This window comes from Rhizopus microsporus (assembly GCF_002708625.1).
Source record: "Rhizopus microsporus ATCC 52813 unplaced genomic scaffold scaffold_19, whole genome shotgun sequence".
Classification (NCBI taxonomy): domain Eukaryota; kingdom Fungi; phylum Mucoromycota; class Mucoromycetes; order Mucorales; family Rhizopodaceae; genus Rhizopus; species Rhizopus microsporus.
Genome location: NW_019671934.1, coordinates 16,552 through 33,426, shown reverse-complemented (window position 1 = coordinate 33,426; position 16,875 = coordinate 16,552). Strand labels below are relative to the sequence as shown.

Here is a 16,875-nt window from a genome sequence, read left to right as displayed (position 1 = left end):
TACCATGAATAAAAATAACATTCTGTCAATGCTTAATCCCCCTTTTCAGCAAATTCAAGCGTTTGACTTCTAGTATAATTTCATGTTCCGAACGAAATGTCCATTTGCGACCTTTCTTTTTATAATTGAATAATGGTAAAATGAACAACATTACGCATGTACGCGTGCTCTTAACATGTTTATGCCAGGGTTCATCAGATAAGATTGTTGGAGCATCAGCCTGTGGAGCAGCAGCCTTCATCTTTATTTATTACTCAACTTGGGCCTTGATCACTGTAAGATGAAAGCAATTCGTATCCTCCTTTTCTCATTAGAATATAGCCTTTTTTAGAAGAAACTAACCCACTTCAAGATTACTTTCCTCCTCACGAGTATTCCATATATCTGCCTGCTGCCGTCTTAGTTGCTGGCGTCTCGGTCATTACCGCATTCTTTTTAAAGGCAACTTCCAAGAGTAAAGGCTCACAAAAGACAAAATAAATTGCTTAATTTTATTAATATTGGCTCTTGTCAATCTCCTCCTCTCCTTCTCGACTCCTTTGTCCGCCCCTTGCTTGCATTTCTGGATCTCCGGCGATATGCCCTACAGCATAAGACATGAAACCCATCAGACGATTGTATTCACCATGAATCCTGCTTGGTTCTCCGTGGTTCATCCTTTCCTCTGCCTCTCTATATTCTCTTTCTGCTTCTTCTTCTATCTTTTGTCCAGTCTGTCTCCATGATTCTATTTGAGCTAGGCCGCCAATGGCTGATTGTATCTGGCCTGCCTTTTTCCAAATGGAGCTCTTTAGTTTTTGCAGCTGTGGATCGGTTGTTGAACTACTGTAGTGATCTATAGATGAGTTATTATTGTTGGGTGGATATGCATATGGGTTGGAATAGTCTGGATAACTATCCATCAGCGTAGACTGCTCTTGCAGTTTGGGAGTTAATTCGCCTTTATGCGGTGGTAAATCGGACATGTTTAGAAAGAGAAAGAATAAGAAAGAAACAGAGCTTGATATCTATGATATAGCTGCATAAAACTTAGCTATGACGTAAATGAAACCAAGACTAACAAGAAATGATGTTTATAATAATTGATAATGGGGAGGTGATATAAACGTAATTAGTGTAGTCTTCGTCATTAAAAGCAACACCGAAGCTAGTGCTATTGGGATAGAGTGCTATGATATCACCAATAAAAACGAGCTCTTGGATATCATAATAAGAGATACGGCAACGGGCGTGAAATTGTGTACATCTTTTTTTTTCCATAGCTTCTCCATAAATGAGTACTTTATACGTCCCGCCCTCATGTATTTTTACTCACTATGTTATGTCAGTTCATATCTAATCCAAACAAAACGCTTCTCTTTTCGTACAATTTAGAGATTCAAACTATATGCTTGGTACAGTTTTTATTGTAGTCATAAAAAAAATCATTCATTTTGTCTCTTTCTTCTTTTAATGTGATAATACGAAGATTTTAAGCTGTCAGTTGATTTGTAGAACTTAAACAAACCTACTGCTTTTCCTTTGTTGAAGATGTACTTCCAGTTTTTGTTTTTTCCAGGCCCTCATGTATTTTCAATAAACTGAGCACCTTCTTCAGTGTACATGGCTGTCTGCTTGCTTTCTTTTTCACTGTCATCTTCTAAATCTCTTTCTAGTTGCTTAATTGATAAGATGCTTTCTTCTGCGCAACTCTTTGTCTTTTTGTTGCCTTCTTGTCCTTTGTTCTCTTCAATTATTTTTTCCAAGTTTCTTTTTACTTGTTTTAAATGATGAAAAACTCTTGAGTTGGTGATCTTTTTGGTGTCTTCTCTTGACAGATATCCTCTGCAATTGAAGATAACATTGTCATGGCTGCGTTAGACTCAAGATGATATGGTATTTTACATTCAGTGCGTATAATGAAACATCCTAGGACTGTCATTAGATTTAATGTTGGTTTATAAAAGTGACTGGGGACAGTTTCCGGAGTCATTGCCACACACTGCTTTGCCCAGAACTTGGAACTAGCTTCCAGAAAAAGCCCGCACTCACTGGAGGTGAATTCCCCTTTAAATGCAACGCTGGAAAAAGACTTGGTTACAGCAACAAGAACGATGGGTAGCATTTTGTAGCGGCAGTATGCATTAGGTGAGCACTTGATTAGCCGTAGCATGAATATTTGGTCAATGTTATACACTCTTTCCGGAAAGTAAATTCGCCTGTGATCGAAAATATATGCGCCCAACGGTGAGAACAAAACTCATGCTGTACGAAATGCAAATTCGTCGTCGTCAGGAATATTTTCCTAGTACCAGCCTTGACATCTATGGATACACTGTATTTCCAAAAAATAATGAGACTGAATGTCGTGCTTTCCAAATTTAGATGTCGTATTGAAACCGTTGTAATGTTATCAGAGTAATAACAAATACAAAAAGAATATGGCTCACTATCCCATTTGACAGTAATATTAATAGGTGGGCTGCCTTGGAGTTGAAATTAACTTAATATTAGAAATTGCCCTCTTTAATCTCTTTGTAAAAGTTTAAGTTCTTTATTCGGTTTTTCTATATAGTCATATTTGGCAATGCATATCCTTGAATAATCACCATGTAGATTTCTCCTATTTGATATGATTTCTTTGTTCCAGGTACCTGATCCTGAAGCTTGTTTGAAAAAGAAAAACATATAAAAACCCATTTTAATTGGGTCCTTTTTTTGCTTCTTTACAGCAGTTATCAAATGTCCCTCTGAGTGTTCAAAGATTCACTAATCAAAACTAGCCTGTCCTCATGGTCCTTGCTCTGACTCGCTTATCCCGCTCTCTTTGCTCTCTGGCTTGTACCTGGAGCGTTCTCCCAATTGCCTCTTCTTGTGCTCTGGGTTCTCTCTGTCCTCCGTTCCTTTTTTTTTTTTTTTTGTTTAAACAATCCTGGGTAGTTATCGCTACCCTCCCCAGACTGCGCCTTGGCGGTAAGTAAAACTAATATTAGGATATGTGCTCTAATACTAACATACTTCTTCTCTCTTTTTCTACATATACTCATTATCTCCCTCTCTCTCTCTCTTTTGACATGATGTCGTTTTATTCAAACGTGATTTTCTTTGTCGTCTTTTTACGTAAAAATATAGTATGATAAACGAGTATACCTAGCGCAGTGGTGTTCTTCCCTAAACTATTTCTTAATTCTGCAGCCAACAAGTAGCTGTCTTTACAGAGTACACACAATATGATTAGGCATCATAATGAAGTACTTAGAGGCACTTTTGCTATTTCTGAGAGATATGGTTAGACACACCGGTAACGGTAACGATGAGAGATAAGGCAGTGACGGTGACGGTAAAGCAGTGGCGTGTAATTATTGGCAAACATTTGGTGCACTCAAAAATGCACTCAAAAATAGGCTAATGCTAGGAGCGCTTCCTTGGGGCGTTATCTATGTTGTCATTACGACTTCACACTACCAAAGTCTAACCTAAGGCTGTTCAGTCCGCTCTCTGATATAAAATACGTATATACCATAATTGTGCATGATTGACCTTGGTTCTTTGTTGATCAAACTGACAACATAAAATTAGAATAAAAAATAACAACATTTCTTTTTTATTTCTTTCTTCTTCTTGAAAAGACACAGTTCAAGATGGCAACTTCATAGACTCATGTTTAGCTTGACGCTATACATTGAAAAGCTTTGTTGGGCGACATCATAGGTAGTGCCCGTAGCATTAGTCTATTTTTGAGTGCACCAAGTGTTTGCTTAATTATTTTGGTCGTTTTAGTTTCCTTCCTTTTTTCCTGATAGCACAGTATCCATTCAATACTGTAAGTTAACTAATTTAGTTTTGTATATATTCAGGAAACTAATTACTTGCAAAACTCGTTCCAACTTAATCCAAGATACAGAAGATTTCAATCTACCTTAAAACTGGAGACCAGGTACAGATCTGATGAGTAAGATATTGCTTTGTGAAGCCAAGATCATAGATCCTGTTGTTCACTCTTTAGTTGATAGTGCATTTTATTGTTCGCATAAAAATACTGTATCCATCTAATACGCAAGTTGCTTATAGGTGCAGATGTTCTCGACAATAGCTACTCTGTAGCTCAGACTGAATGGGCGGAAGGTAGCAGGTCAGATGTGATTTACACATCACAAACTACGATAGAACCCCTACCCCTAATCCTGATAAAGCTTCAATACTGTGATTTTATTAATTATTGACGTTAGTTTTATAAAATTTGTCGTAAAATAAAAAAATCATTTACGTAAAAAGACGACAAAGAAAATCACGTTTGAATAAAACGACATCATGTCAAAAGAGAGAGAGAGAGGGAGATAATGAGTATATGTAGAAAAAGAGAGAAGAAGTATGTTAGTATTAGAGCACATATCCTAATATTAGTTTTACTTACCGCCAAGGCGCAGTCTGGGGAGGGTAGCGATAACTACCCAGGATTGTTTAAACAAAAAAAAAAAAAAAAGGAACGGAGGACAGAGAGAACCCAGAGCACAAGAAGAGGCAATTGGGAGAACGCTCCAGGTACAAGCCAGAGAGCAAAGAGAGCGGGATAAGCGAGTCAGAGCAAGGACCATGAGGACAGGCTAGTTTTGATTAGTGAATCTTTGAACACTCAGAGGGACATTTGATAACTGCTGTAAAGAAGCAAAAAAAGGACCCAATTAAAATGGGTTTTTATATGTTTTTCTTTTTCAAACAAGCTTCAGGATCAGGTACCTGGAACAAAGAAATCATATCAAATAGGAGAAATCTACATGGTGATTATTCAAGGATATGCATTGCCAAATATGACTATATAGAAAAACCGAATAAAGAACTTAAACTTTTACAAAGAGATTAAAGAGGGCAATTTCTAATATTAAGTTAATTTCAACTCCAAGGCAGCCCATCTATTAATATTACTGTCAAATGGGATAGTGAGCCATATTCTTTTTGTATTTGTTATTACTCTGATAACATTACAACGGTTTCAATACGACATCTAAATTTGGAAAGCACGACATTCAGTCTCATTATTTTTTGGAAATACAGTGTATCCATAGATGTCAAGGCTGGTACTAGGAAAATATTCCTGACGACGACGAATTTGCATTTCGTACAGCATGAGTTTTGTTCTCACCGTTGGGCGCATATATTTTCGATCACAGGCGAATTTACTTTCCGGAAAGAGTGTAGCAACATAGAGTCAATAGAGGTGACAGGATTTCCAAAAAGAAGGGGTGGTCCAATAAACTTTTCCACCAGAGCATTACCTGGCGTTGAGATAATACCGAGGCTGAGCCAGCAGTGATGAAAGAACATACAGCTTAATTTACTGGCTAATGATGGGAGAGAGGAAGCATCAAGAACAATACTCAACTAGAAAATAATCATAAAGTATTTCAACTTTAATGCGTCAGGTAACCCTTGGCTACTTTATACACATAAAAGAAAACGCGACAGTTGAGGGATGTGTCCTAGCGGATATTAAAGTAACTATTGAATATAATGCAACTTCAACTTTATGCCATGTATAAATATCCCCTTGTCTTTTATGCACAAAAAAAAAAAAAAAGATATGCAGTGACGCGAATATTTAATGCCAATTCTTTCCTGCAACAATTTTTTTTTCTTAAACAGTTCAAGACGATGACACGAGGATTGATGATTGTAGTTGAAGGATGTGACCGTTCAGGCAAATCAACACAATGTGAGCTACTTGTTCACAACTTGAAATCTCGTAATATAGATTCTGAACTTGTCAAATTTCCAGGTAATAGACATCTAGTCATGTCTTGTAATGTCCTGTCCTGACCTTGTATTTGAATAGATAGAACAACTCAGACTGGAAAAATGATTGACAGTTATCTGAGACAGAAAAGCGACCTTGATGACCACGCTATCCATTTATTATTTTCTGCAAACCGTTGGGAAGCCATGTAAATAATAGATAATACCAAAAAGGAAATATGTTTCTCTAAGCAATTGTCTCTTTTTTTTTGCAGGAAATCTATTTCAGAGAAACTCTTAGCTGGCAAAACCCTCGTGATTGATCGATATGCTTATTCAGGTGTTGCCTTCTCAGTTGCAAAAGGATTGGACTTTGATTGGTGTAAGCATCCTGACGTTGGTCTTCTTTCACCAGATCTCGTCTTATTTCTGGACTTGTCGATCAATGAGGCAGAGAAGAGAGGAGGATTTGGAGAAGAGCGATATGAGAAGAGAGACTTGCAGATTAAAGTCCGAACCGAGTTCAGAAAGCTAAAAGATGATAGTTGGAAGGTAATAGCATCTCATTTTTTTTATATATATGAAGGTTAATCACCCAGAATAGTTTATTGATGCAAGTTCAAGTATGGAAAAAGTAGAACAAGACGTCATGAAGATCGTCTTGGATGAGATATCAAAACCTCGAAAAGAGCTTCAATACAATTTATGGAAACATTAACAAATCATACTTTACACATAAAATCACGGTTTATTTATCAAGTATATTGTCTCATTCGATCCAACTCTTTATGTACATCTTTCCTACTGATCGTAGGTCGTCTATGAGGTTCTTCACGGCCATTGGACTGCGGTAAACCAGTGAGTAAAGGAGACGCGGTAGGTGAGGCAGCTCCACCAGAAGGTCCCTTTTTGGTTAAAAGCGATTGGAAGAAATTGGCAATGATTTCGTGTGAGGGACCACTTTGTGGAGTGGCAGCCGCTACAGGTGAGGGTATTGTATTGGATGCAGCTGTTGACGTAGGGGTCGTACTTCCATTTGTAGATGTACCATTGGTTGCTACTATGCCTTTCAGCAAACTCTTGTCTAAAGTAAGCTCCTGAATTGATAAAGTAAATAAGCATATGTGTACACACTATATCAATGTATTTTACTTTTTTGTTGGGATCAATTCGCGTTAGATCAATAGCTGTGGAAGTGATACCAATAGGACCGACTAGACCAGGTTTACTATTACCGTTTTTGCGCATAGTGTCATTTGTCTTTTGAAGCGTTTCAAAGTGTCTCTCATAAAATGCTTGCTCATCTTCACAGACCGTGACAGCAGAGATATGTTGAGGCTGTCAAACAACAGAATGAGCACTTTTTTTATGATTTCATTTCTTTGTTTTACCTGATTACCAAGATCATCATTAGGAATGGCTTCTTCATAGATACCCAAGGCACCCGATGTATTTACCGGTTGATGTCCATCTGCCAAGGCATCTATGTTTTCATCCCAGCCTTCTGACAGGCTTTCACAATCAAATCCCTCTCTTAGCACTTTAATCTTTCCCCAGGAATCCCATCCGGAAGGTACCAGGACGGTCTCACGTTCGATGACCTGAGCTTTGACATTGAATGGATATGTTTTGTTATTGTTGGACAATAGACGATGCAACATGTATTCACGAAGATGATGATAGGTATGAGGTTGATAGCTGGAAGTATAGAATAAAGCGGCTCCATCTAAAAGAAAGAAGGTTAATCATGCTTGTGTATATTCATTTCTTTTCTCTATCTATTTTACATTTCATGCAAATGCATCGTAAGCATTGTTGAATGAAATCAAATTGATCTTCGTTGTAATCGTGTGTTTGCTCCAGTACATTCATTGCGTCACTCTATTATAAATTTTTTACTTAAAAGAGTCATGTTTATATATAAATATAAAAATACCTTGCAGCAAACAACAATGATAGGTATACCAAGGTTAGTAGTTAGACAACCTTGAGTCAAAGGTAGGACGACTTGATCAGCATGATTGGATGTAGCTGTATTCAAGTTGGTCAAGGTCGTGTTGGTTGTGGCAATGGAACTTGTAGAAGTAGAAGCTGTCAAGATCATTCCGCTGGATGGCTCAGTGTATGTTTGTAAATAATGTTCCACTACATTATAAAATGTAAATATATGCGGTCCTGTAAGATTAACTTACATGTCTCTCTTAGCTCATCCATCATGGCTTTGCCTTGACTCCAAGCACCACTTGTATTCTCTTTACATATCTCATCTACGAGATAATTCGTAATATTTATCCAACGCATCAAAGTTTCCATAAATTTCCAGGGACGTGTCCAATCCAATAGAATGAGAACACAAGCATCTGCAACTGTTTCAGATCGTATAGCAAATTTCAAGAGTGGTAAAAATTCAGGGGAAGATAATCCCAGTTGATAGCAGCCCAGTCTTGCCACGGCTATAGAGATATATTTTAGCCCAGATGTATATATAAATATATATATATATATCATGTTTACCTTCATTTTCTTCGTCCTTGACATCTATAAACGAATACCCCAGAGCCAAATCATTTCGTTTCTCTTGAGAGTCAATAGGTGTTTTGATATTTTGGGTATAATGACTTTTGATATTGTTATTCACAGGTGCTGACTCGTCCACTGTCATTTTTGGTTGTTGTGGGCCAGGATCATTTCGTAAGTAATGAATCAAGGTTGATTTACCCACACCAGGTTCACCTTTTTTGAGAAATGAGAGGTTAAATAAAATAAGACATATTTTGAAGAATTACCAAGAATCAAGACATTTTTGGTAGGCACGACTTTAGTTGCAGCCACGTCTTTGAGAATACTTGACCAAATTTCGTCTTTCTCGGGTATATTGAGTACTTGCTGTTGTCCTGCAATAGAAGTAATAGAGACACTTTGTGAAGGCGTTACAGAATCCAGCATTTGGTACTATATATAAAAGGGTATCTCTGTGATATATATAAAAAAAGAGGGTATGATAAAAAAAAGAAGAAGAAGAAGAGAGAGAGAAAGAAGGGGAAAAAAATGTTGTCAGTTTTAAGTTGCACACACACACATATATATAAATATATATATATCTTACAGACATTTGATTAAAGAGCAATAAGAGAGCGATGAAATAACAAGCTACTTTTGTGCGTACATAAATTAGTATTTAGGACTACTTTCTCTCTTTTTCTCTCTTTCTTTAAAGAATATTTATGTTTTGACATGATTGTTGTATGTTACAGTCGCCAGTAAAAAAGTTAGATCAATTTTTGAGATCCAGTGAGAAGGACAAATTCATACTCCATCTTTACCCGGAAAGGACATGAAAGGTTCACTCCCCCTGAGCACATGTGCCTGACAAAAGAAGGCGGCAATACAAAGAGCTCGGTTGATTCATTGATAATAAACCTAAAGTCCCCTTTTTTGAAAATCTTAAGAAAGGGCATAAATCTATCTTTAGATTGTGTGTATAAGCTATAGAAGAGTTTGTAGGAGAGAAAAGTCCAAAAAAAGACCCTTGGTCATCCAATAAATATTGGGCCAAATACATTGAAAGTTATGGACTAAAGAAATACAAGTCAATTACTTGACGATGGAATAATAATCAATCAGCGCACGTCATATATATAAAAAAGCTTAATTTGGTCAACCTGTACTTCTTTTATCCATTTAGATATTTCTACAATGTACAGAAGAAAAAAGGTTGTCAAAGAAGAAAAGCCAAAGATACCGGACACGCTTGAAGGCTTTGGTTATGTCTTGAAAGAGAATGGAGAGATCAGAAGCAAGACAACAGGTAAGGAAAAAAAAGACGCGACATGTGTACTAATGACATACCATAGATGAACCATATGTATTTGAATATTTACCCAAAGACAGACCTTATAATGAACAACGTTATAAAGCATTTATTAGTAAGAATAATAATATTTAAAAAAAGACTGTAAATCAACACTCGTTTAGATCTCATTGGAGAGGAAGTAGAAAAGAGACTTGTAGAGGAGCCTTTTAATTTCCAAAAAAAGATCATTCCTGTCGATGCTGATCCAGCCAAGGATCCTCACTCCTATATTTACATGACGTAGATTACATCTGTATAGGACTAATACTTGTGTGCTAATTGAACTTATAGACCTAATGCTTTAACAACCACGGATAAATTGATTCTCTTTATTGCTGGCAACAATACAAGGTAAATCATGATGAGTAACAAGAAATAATCCTTACACGCACTTTATAATAGAATTGGGCAATGGAGTAGAAGAGTGATGTGTGATGAAAACATCTATGTAAGGAATTTTTTTCAAAAAAAAGATATGTATTATAGATAAACTCATAATAAAACTTAAACAGGCAGGATCCGTGATGGATACAACCAGAAGAGTAAGAGAGAAAGGGTATGAAGTCATCATCTTCAATCCCAATGGGAATTACTGGTATAACAACAGAGCATGGGTAAGACAAGGTCAATATTTCCCACATGCAGTGAAATAATATTTATCAGGAATATCCAGAACCACATAGCGTCAACATTACACTTGTGCCTGGTAAGTACCAACAAAAAAGACAAAATACAGGCTTACACATAAAATAGGTAGTGAAAGCCCTGAAGAACATTGTCATTATGTATTTGACCATTTTATAAGGCAAGTTAAAACACGTGTATACGTCTGTTGTGTTTATTAAACACATAAACAACATAGACATGCCAAGGCGCAGAAATTGGCTGCATTGACACTTGACTGGGGAGGACATGCGTTAACTCAAGCTTTGGATGTAAACTGTACAGTTCTATACATGAATGTTTGATGTATATCCGATTTTAACTTACTTTATGTAGTTGCTGAATACAAGAATAGATTTATATGTACAGCCATGGCCAACAGTGTTCACTCGAGAGATATGATTAAGAACACTAGTCTTCGTACATGGTTATTTGATGTAATATACATGTATACATATTTTGATTGTAACTTAATAACCACTTTAACAGAACTGCGTCAACTGGACTGTGAGCCAAAAGGAAAAAGGAGGGATAATTACTGATCCCAGATTTGGCTGCACATGCATTTCGTCAAGTAAGGTTTCATCTATGTAAGCAAAAAAAGGACTCACCTTTTATATATATATATATATATATATATATAAATATCAATATAGATCAGGAAATTGCAGATTTCACTTTGACAGAATGCATAGATGATATCATGAACTTTATATTCGTCAAGATGGGAGACATTGAACCAGAAATAAAAGACGATGAAGATGAATTTGAAAATGATGTTACAGAGGAGCAACTGGAAGAACTAAAAGAGCATTTGGAAATCACAAGTATTCAATAACATCTCCTGCATTTTTTTGTTCTTGAATAAAGAATTTTTTTTTAGTTTAGTTGTTTAATGCATCATCCTGCATATGCGTATACTTTTAGTCATTTTCATCTATTTCTTTTTATAAAAAAAAAGTTGCTTAAAGAGAACTGTTTTTTATTTTTATTTTTTTTTTTTGGTTTGCATAGCATTGCCTTGCATTGCATTTATTTTGGTCAAACGAGGTAAAGATGTATATACTATCACAAGGCTTGACACTTGCTCTATCTATGAAACCATGTTTATTTCATGCTTTCGTTTATAAGGGAAAGGAGAAATAGTTTAAAAAGGTAAAAAAAATATTTTTTTCTTTAGCCCTCGGGTAACTCATCCGTAAATAGGTAGGTCTCAATATATGCAGGTAATGCCCGCTGCAGTAAATAGACAGATAATCAATTAAAGCATAGAGATACATGTAAACAATTAAAACATATTTTGCCACTTACACATTTATACTTTGCTTATAACAGAAAAAAAGAACTTTATTTTTTTTCTTTTGTCCCTTTTTTCTTTTTCTTTACTTACTCTTCCTTTCTTTTTTTTTTAATCATTCTACATATTTTATATATTTCAAAAATGTAAGTTTATTATATATTGCCACACATTTGACCCTTAATAAAATTCATCTGTTTAAATATATAAAGATGGAAGGCATCTATCCGAATAGTGTATATTCTTCATCCAACTCAACCAACAGCTACATGATATCCTCTCCAGACTTTCGTTCGTCTTCTTTATCAGAGAGTTCTCACAGCAGACCTTATGATAATGCAACACAAGACGATCATCGACAACATGAAACTCCTAGCTCTTTAGGATTATCTTGGAATTCCTCTTCGCCACTACCTCCCCCATCCCGTCCCCAGGCAATCGGATATCATAATTATAACACATCCTTTACCATGCCTCCTCCCCAACGGCCCAAGTTGACTACAACCGTCTGGGAAGACGAAGGCACAATCTGTTACCAAGTCGACGCCAAGAGCGTTTGCGTAGCTCGTCGCCAAGGTAACCCTTGCCTTCCCACATCAATATAATGACTCATCTCTTATAGATAATGATATGATCAACGGCACTAAACTGCTCAATGTCGTTGGTATGTCTCGAGGTAAACGAGATGGCATCTTGAAGAACGAAAAAGGTCGCGTGGTCGTTAAAGTAGGAGCAATGCACCTCAAGGGCGTCTGGTAAGTTTCTTCAAGTTATAAAACCGATTCATAACACTTTTTATGTGTAGGATAACCTTTAGTCGAGCTAAAGATTTAGCCACAAAATTCAGAATATTTGATATTCTTTATCCTCTATTTGTCGAAGATCCTTCCATTTTTCTGTCAATACCCCCTCCTCCTCCATCCTCTTCATCTACAACAGCGCCCACGAATACGAATTTGCCATTTATGCTGCCATCCAAAGGCTATTACAAAAATGACTATCAGTTACAGCAATGGGGGAAATCCCCTCAGCAGCATTATTTGCCTAGTATCAATCAAGAAAGTAAGTGTAAATAACAAATAAATATGTATATAAGCCAACATTATTTATATAGTGACCATGCGTGCACTGTCTCCTACAGAGAATCATAATCATAATAATCATCACCATCATCATGACAACCATAATCCAGAAAACGGTAGTATGTACCTGATCAATCATCCTCACGACTATCGCTTAAATAGAAATCAACCTCCTTATCATGTACATGATAATCCTTCTCATTTCGCTCCAGTCTATCAACGTCGATCTTTGATGGATGGAAAAGAGGAATCAGAAGAACAAAGACAGATCGGATTTCCTTCAAGTCCACCACCCGAAGTGAAATATTATAATAATAATAATAATAATACCTTTGGTAAGTATAAATATTTATATATTGATCACCACATTAATATCTCCACAGGTCCTCCTTCTTCTTCTCAACCTGAAGAACAAGGCAAAAACTCAAGAAAGAGAGCATCTACAATCATGAATAGCAATCCAAAGCGTATAAGAAGTGATAAAGAATTCTATTAAGAAAGGCCTATATTTTACATATAATTATTATAAAAAAAAGCAACATGTTTATTTACAAATTTAATAAAAAGAAAAGCTAAATAGCATTATAACCTTCAGCATTCATATCTGCATTAAGTACACCTCTGAGTAATCCAATAGCGGCTATAAAGAATGAGCCAAAGGCAACACCCACCATGATCATACTTGGTCCCTCACTTGCAACCAAGTTGGGATACATCACATTGAGCTCATAGACAGCATTCTGATACATGACTGAGCTGAGAGCGATCAGTAAGAGAGCAAGTACAGCGGATGAGGCTGCCAAGAAGCCACGTGTATAGTGTTGGTCAGTATATTTATGAGGTTGATACCATTTCCAAATTCCCAAGAAGAGGGAGACACCACTACAGAGCAAACAAAGTACAGCTGCTGGAAATATCTTGGGATCATGTGCTGGATTGGGCGCTGCTCCAGGATTCAGATCAGTATCTGGACTGACGGCATCGGTAAATAGTCGGGGATAAGTGATGTTGAGACTGTTGCTGATGGAGACATCTAATCAAAGGAGAATGAGATGGATGATGGTCATGATTATAAATATATATATATGTATACCTAATGGCACTACAAGAACGTCATGACCATAACAGTTTGTTTGTCCATCGTCAATACAATATCCTCTCCAGCCATAATAAGCTGACATGGGTGATCCTTTATAACTGGGTGCATCTGTTACTTTAACAAAATAAAGACTTTTTGATCCAGGTGTCTGACAACCAATTAAACATAACAAGATGAGTAGAAAACCTAAAAAGGTGAAAAAGAAGCCTGTTCGACTGAACGGTTCTTTTTTAATACGAAACTTTTTCATTGATGAAAGAAAGACAAAAAATCTTTCTTTTTTTTATTATAAGTGTATTTTAAGGTGCATTTCTCTCTCTCTCTCTTTTTCTTTCATATACGCACAAGAAATAATTAAGGGGAGAATAGACTACAAGAGGGTATACATGAACAATAAAAAGGTTTTCCTTTGTATGTGTATCACATTAAAGATAAACATTGAGCATGTATGTAATTTACTGGTACATAAATGAATAGCGCCATTTCTCCCTCTTTTTTTTTTTATTGACACAAAGTAAAACCTTATTGAACCACCCAATTAAGCAAATGACGATCCCGAGGAGGGGAAACTCTCTCTCTTGTTTAGCTTTAGATTGGAGGCGAATTTAGATCAATTAACTTTATTGCTTTACGTTTCTATTGTTAAGCATAATCGTTTTGTCGATCTTCATGGTAAATAATCACGCCTAAACAAAACATCTACCTGTCCTACCATCCATACAACAAAGCCAAAAAAGCCAAAGAATTACTGAAAATGACGGAGGGTATGCTTGATATGTATTTTATAGTGGAGAATACTTTCTTTTAACCTGATAAGAATAACATTGACAACATTTAATAATGCTCATCTTTTTCTTTTTATTAGGAATCTTTCTTTGCATATAAGAGGCATAAACACTGAAATAAGCTACAAAGACGATCCAACGAAATCATTTTTGTTATATATAAAAATAGCATATTCATGAATTTCGTAAACAGATACATATATGAAATTGAGGCATTTTTAAGGTCCTCATTATTACTATCAAATCCAAGCAATGAATGAAAGCATACACTTATTTTAAAAACATCATAAGAATATGTTACGTTGTCAAAAGTAACTGCAGCTGGAGACATGCAAGTCTATGAAAAAAAAAAGGAGGCTTTAAATTAAATTCATTTATTAGAGCTGTTGGCATAATCGTCTTATAAAACAACTCTAAAAAAATCACCTCGTCCACAAATAAATTTAATTGGTCTCCATTTAAGTTAAATCATTGTATTATTGTTGCTAATAACAACAACAACTCCGAATCTCGTTTTTCTTTTCTCTCTCTCTTTTTTTATAATTTTATTATGGACTCTTCTTCAGGAACAAACGAAAGGTGGCGTACGAAAAAGCAATCGATCACTCAACGCCATGTTGATAAAGAACTACAACGTATCAAGAGTTTAGCTGTCGTCTCTGTACTAAATAAAGCCTTTGAGGACCCAAACGCTACACCCACTGAACAACAACCACAGCCTAAAAAGTTGACAGACAGCCGTTCTCGGTCAACATCCTCTGGCTCACAAGATAAGGACTCTACCTTTAACCCAACTGTACGCAGAAAATCGGATTTTAATGCAACAAAGTTACCACCTCATATGATACCTACTACTGAAACGATACCCAGTTCTGAAAAGAGACAACTTGCTGAGCTTCAGGACAAATATGAAGATACACTCAAGGAACTAAGTACGGTCAAGTCACGGAGTGAACAACAGAGTCAGCTGTTGATGATGCAAGGCGCTCTTATCGAACAGCTATCAGAACAAATTGAATACTTGACTGAAGAAAACCAAACACTAAGAGCACAACAGTCTGTAAGCGACGTGATCGACATTCGAGACGTACAACGAGAAATAATCGACTTACGGCAGATACTGGAAGAACTGAATACGGCCAAGGATGAGTATGAGATGATGGCCGTCTCGATTAGTGATAGGCTAGAAGAAAGCGAAGTTAAGATGGAGGATATGGAGCAGTCAGCAAAAGAACTCAAGAAACAATGTCAGTCACAGTCAATGTATATTGAGGCCAAGGTAGAGACACTGATAAACCAGCTGAAAGAAAAAGATGAAGTCGTCAATAAAATGTACGAGCAAAAGATAAAGCAAATGTACCCAAGTAGAAAAAGCGAAAGCGTCATCTCGACATCAAGCATGGCTTCAGATAAACAAGATGAAGAAGAAGAATACACTGACCGCGCATCCGCTCGTTCGTCTGTCGCCTCTAAAAGCTCGCAACAAAGAAGAAGGTCGCATATCGCTCGTTGGAAAGGCGTAGCGCTCCCTCCTGCATCTCCTCCTCCTTCGGCACCTCTACCGCCTATACCTGTTGAGTCACCTAATACCTCATTTAGACCCAGGTCAGCTGTGACCGAGAGCACGTCGTCGTCCTCCCGACTGCCTGTGTACAAACACATGTCGGTGGATGCGGTGGGTGGACCTCAATCATTTTCAAGTCTACATGAACTAGATAAAGAAATATCGGATGCAATGTACTATAAGGAGTTTACAGATCAATTACAAGCAAGATTATCCGTGTCTAAAGAAATTGACGATTTACAAAATGCTGTTTGGAAGCCAAGTGATTATGATGAAATACAAAGAAAGATAGAATCAAAGAATTGGTTAGATCAAGATGTTCATCCAAAGGACCAAAGTGCCTTCTGGAAAGGCATGAAAAAGAAGTTGAGAGTGTAATAATAATAAAGTATATTTTTAGTATCTTTTTTTTTTTTTCATCTCTCTGAACAAATAAGGAATATTCCACTATTTACAGTGATTTGCGTTTAAAATTCAATAGCGGGGCACCGATTAGTACAAGAGGTTGAAGATGTCGCTGACAGCACTTAGCCAGCATCAAAAGATACAACAACTGCCTAGTTTGTTAAGTTTATGAGTGAACTACTTGATATAATGGATCTTGAAAAAAAAAAAATCAAAGCTACAATATATCAGTAATGAATCTTAAAGAAATATATTTGCTTAACTTGTCATTTTTAATATTTTTTTTGGCGATATGAAAGACTTGACATACAGCTGTCGTCTTCTAGGAGGAGAGCCAGGAGCAGATTTCATTCTGAATACTTTCAAGCATTTTTCCGCACTGTTACTTATTAACACCTAAATATATAAGATGGTTTAG

The 16,875-nt window shown here is 36.4% G+C and overlaps 10 protein-coding genes across 10 annotated transcripts; 6 read left to right on the top strand and 4 right to left on the bottom strand.

Annotated features, from left to right (window-relative positions):
* Positions 1 to 140: 140 nt before the first annotated feature.
* RHIMIDRAFT_207086 (uncharacterized protein) lies at positions 141 to 480 on the top strand (the record flags this gene model as incomplete). The annotated part of the gene is made up of 2 exons (XM_023606958.1): positions 141 to 275; positions 322 to 480. The coding sequence occupies 2 exons, from the start codon at positions 141 to 143 to the stop codon at positions 478 to 480; spliced, it is 294 nt and encodes a 97-aa protein (XP_023462752.1).
* On the bottom strand, positions 311 to 1,094 carry RHIMIDRAFT_51816 (uncharacterized protein). Its single transcript, XM_023615356.1, has one exon. The coding sequence runs from the start codon at positions 963 to 965 to the stop codon at positions 495 to 497; it is 471 nt and encodes a 156-aa protein (XP_023462751.1). The 5' UTR covers positions 966 to 1,094; the 3' UTR covers positions 311 to 494.
* A 468-nt stretch (positions 1,095 to 1,562) lies between these two features.
* Positions 1,563 to 2,104, bottom strand: RHIMIDRAFT_246356 (uncharacterized protein; the record flags this gene model as incomplete). The annotated part of the gene is made up of 2 exons (XM_023610300.1): positions 1,563 to 1,824; positions 1,983 to 2,104. 2 exons carry the CDS (start codon positions 2,102 to 2,104, stop codon positions 1,563 to 1,565), a joined length of 384 nt encoding a protein of 127 aa, XP_023462750.1.
* A 3,489-nt stretch (positions 2,105 to 5,593) lies between these two features.
* RHIMIDRAFT_51782 (thymidylate kinase with Fltmp and Appnhp) lies at positions 5,594 to 6,538 on the top strand. Its single transcript, XM_023615355.1, has 4 exons — positions 5,594 to 5,752; positions 5,810 to 5,918; positions 5,985 to 6,261; positions 6,314 to 6,538. The coding sequence occupies exons 1-4, from the start codon at positions 5,629 to 5,631 to the stop codon at positions 6,425 to 6,427; spliced, it is 624 nt and encodes a 207-aa protein (XP_023462749.1). The 5' UTR covers positions 5,594 to 5,628; the 3' UTR covers positions 6,428 to 6,538.
* Positions 6,465 to 8,655, bottom strand: RHIMIDRAFT_246354 (dynein light intermediate chain; the record flags this gene model as incomplete). Its single annotated transcript, XM_023610299.1, has 8 exons — positions 6,465 to 6,806; positions 6,844 to 7,047; positions 7,101 to 7,435; positions 7,497 to 7,590; positions 7,646 to 7,854; positions 7,902 to 8,162; positions 8,224 to 8,442; positions 8,496 to 8,655. 8 exons carry the CDS (start codon positions 8,653 to 8,655, stop codon positions 6,465 to 6,467), a joined length of 1,824 nt encoding a protein of 607 aa, XP_023462748.1.
* A 750-nt stretch (positions 8,656 to 9,405) lies between these two features.
* On the top strand, positions 9,406 to 11,063 carry RHIMIDRAFT_240912 (uncharacterized protein; the record flags this gene model as incomplete). The annotated part of the gene is made up of 12 exons (XM_023609479.1): positions 9,406 to 9,517; positions 9,564 to 9,635; positions 9,685 to 9,802; positions 9,854 to 9,913; positions 9,965 to 10,010; positions 10,075 to 10,176; positions 10,226 to 10,268; positions 10,316 to 10,383; positions 10,435 to 10,504; positions 10,562 to 10,662; positions 10,715 to 10,799; positions 10,882 to 11,063. 12 exons carry the CDS (start codon positions 9,406 to 9,408, stop codon positions 11,061 to 11,063), a joined length of 1,059 nt encoding a protein of 352 aa, XP_023462747.1.
* Positions 11,064 to 11,992: 929 nt separating this feature from the next.
* Positions 11,993 to 12,281, top strand: RHIMIDRAFT_207069 (DNA-binding domain of Mlu1-box binding protein MBP1; the record flags this gene model as incomplete). Its single annotated transcript, XM_023606955.1, has 2 exons — positions 11,993 to 12,098; positions 12,145 to 12,281. 2 exons carry the CDS (start codon positions 11,993 to 11,995, stop codon positions 12,279 to 12,281), a joined length of 243 nt encoding a protein of 80 aa, XP_023462746.1.
* On the top strand, positions 12,035 to 13,197 carry RHIMIDRAFT_51713 (uncharacterized protein). The gene is made up of 4 exons (XM_023615351.1): positions 12,035 to 12,098; positions 12,145 to 12,584; positions 12,637 to 12,939; positions 12,988 to 13,197. Exons 2-4 carry the CDS (start codon positions 12,320 to 12,322, stop codon positions 13,098 to 13,100), a joined length of 681 nt encoding a protein of 226 aa, XP_023462745.1. The 5' UTR covers positions 12,035 to 12,098; positions 12,145 to 12,319; the 3' UTR covers positions 13,101 to 13,197.
* On the bottom strand, positions 13,139 to 13,951 carry RHIMIDRAFT_51726 (uncharacterized protein). Its single transcript, XM_023615352.1, has 2 exons — positions 13,698 to 13,951; positions 13,139 to 13,637 (listed from the first exon to the last, which is right to left on the bottom strand). Exons 1-2 carry the CDS (start codon positions 13,783 to 13,785, stop codon positions 13,177 to 13,179), a joined length of 549 nt encoding a protein of 182 aa, XP_023462744.1. The 5' UTR covers positions 13,786 to 13,951; the 3' UTR covers positions 13,139 to 13,176.
* A 1,046-nt stretch (positions 13,952 to 14,997) lies between these two features.
* Positions 14,998 to 16,843, top strand: RHIMIDRAFT_263774 (uncharacterized protein). Its single transcript, XM_023611705.1, has 2 exons — positions 14,998 to 16,674; positions 16,721 to 16,843. Exon 1 carries the CDS (start codon positions 15,039 to 15,041, stop codon positions 16,428 to 16,430), a length of 1,392 nt encoding a protein of 463 aa, XP_023462743.1. The 5' UTR covers positions 14,998 to 15,038; the 3' UTR covers positions 16,431 to 16,674; positions 16,721 to 16,843.
* Positions 16,844 to 16,875: the final 32 nt, after the last annotated feature.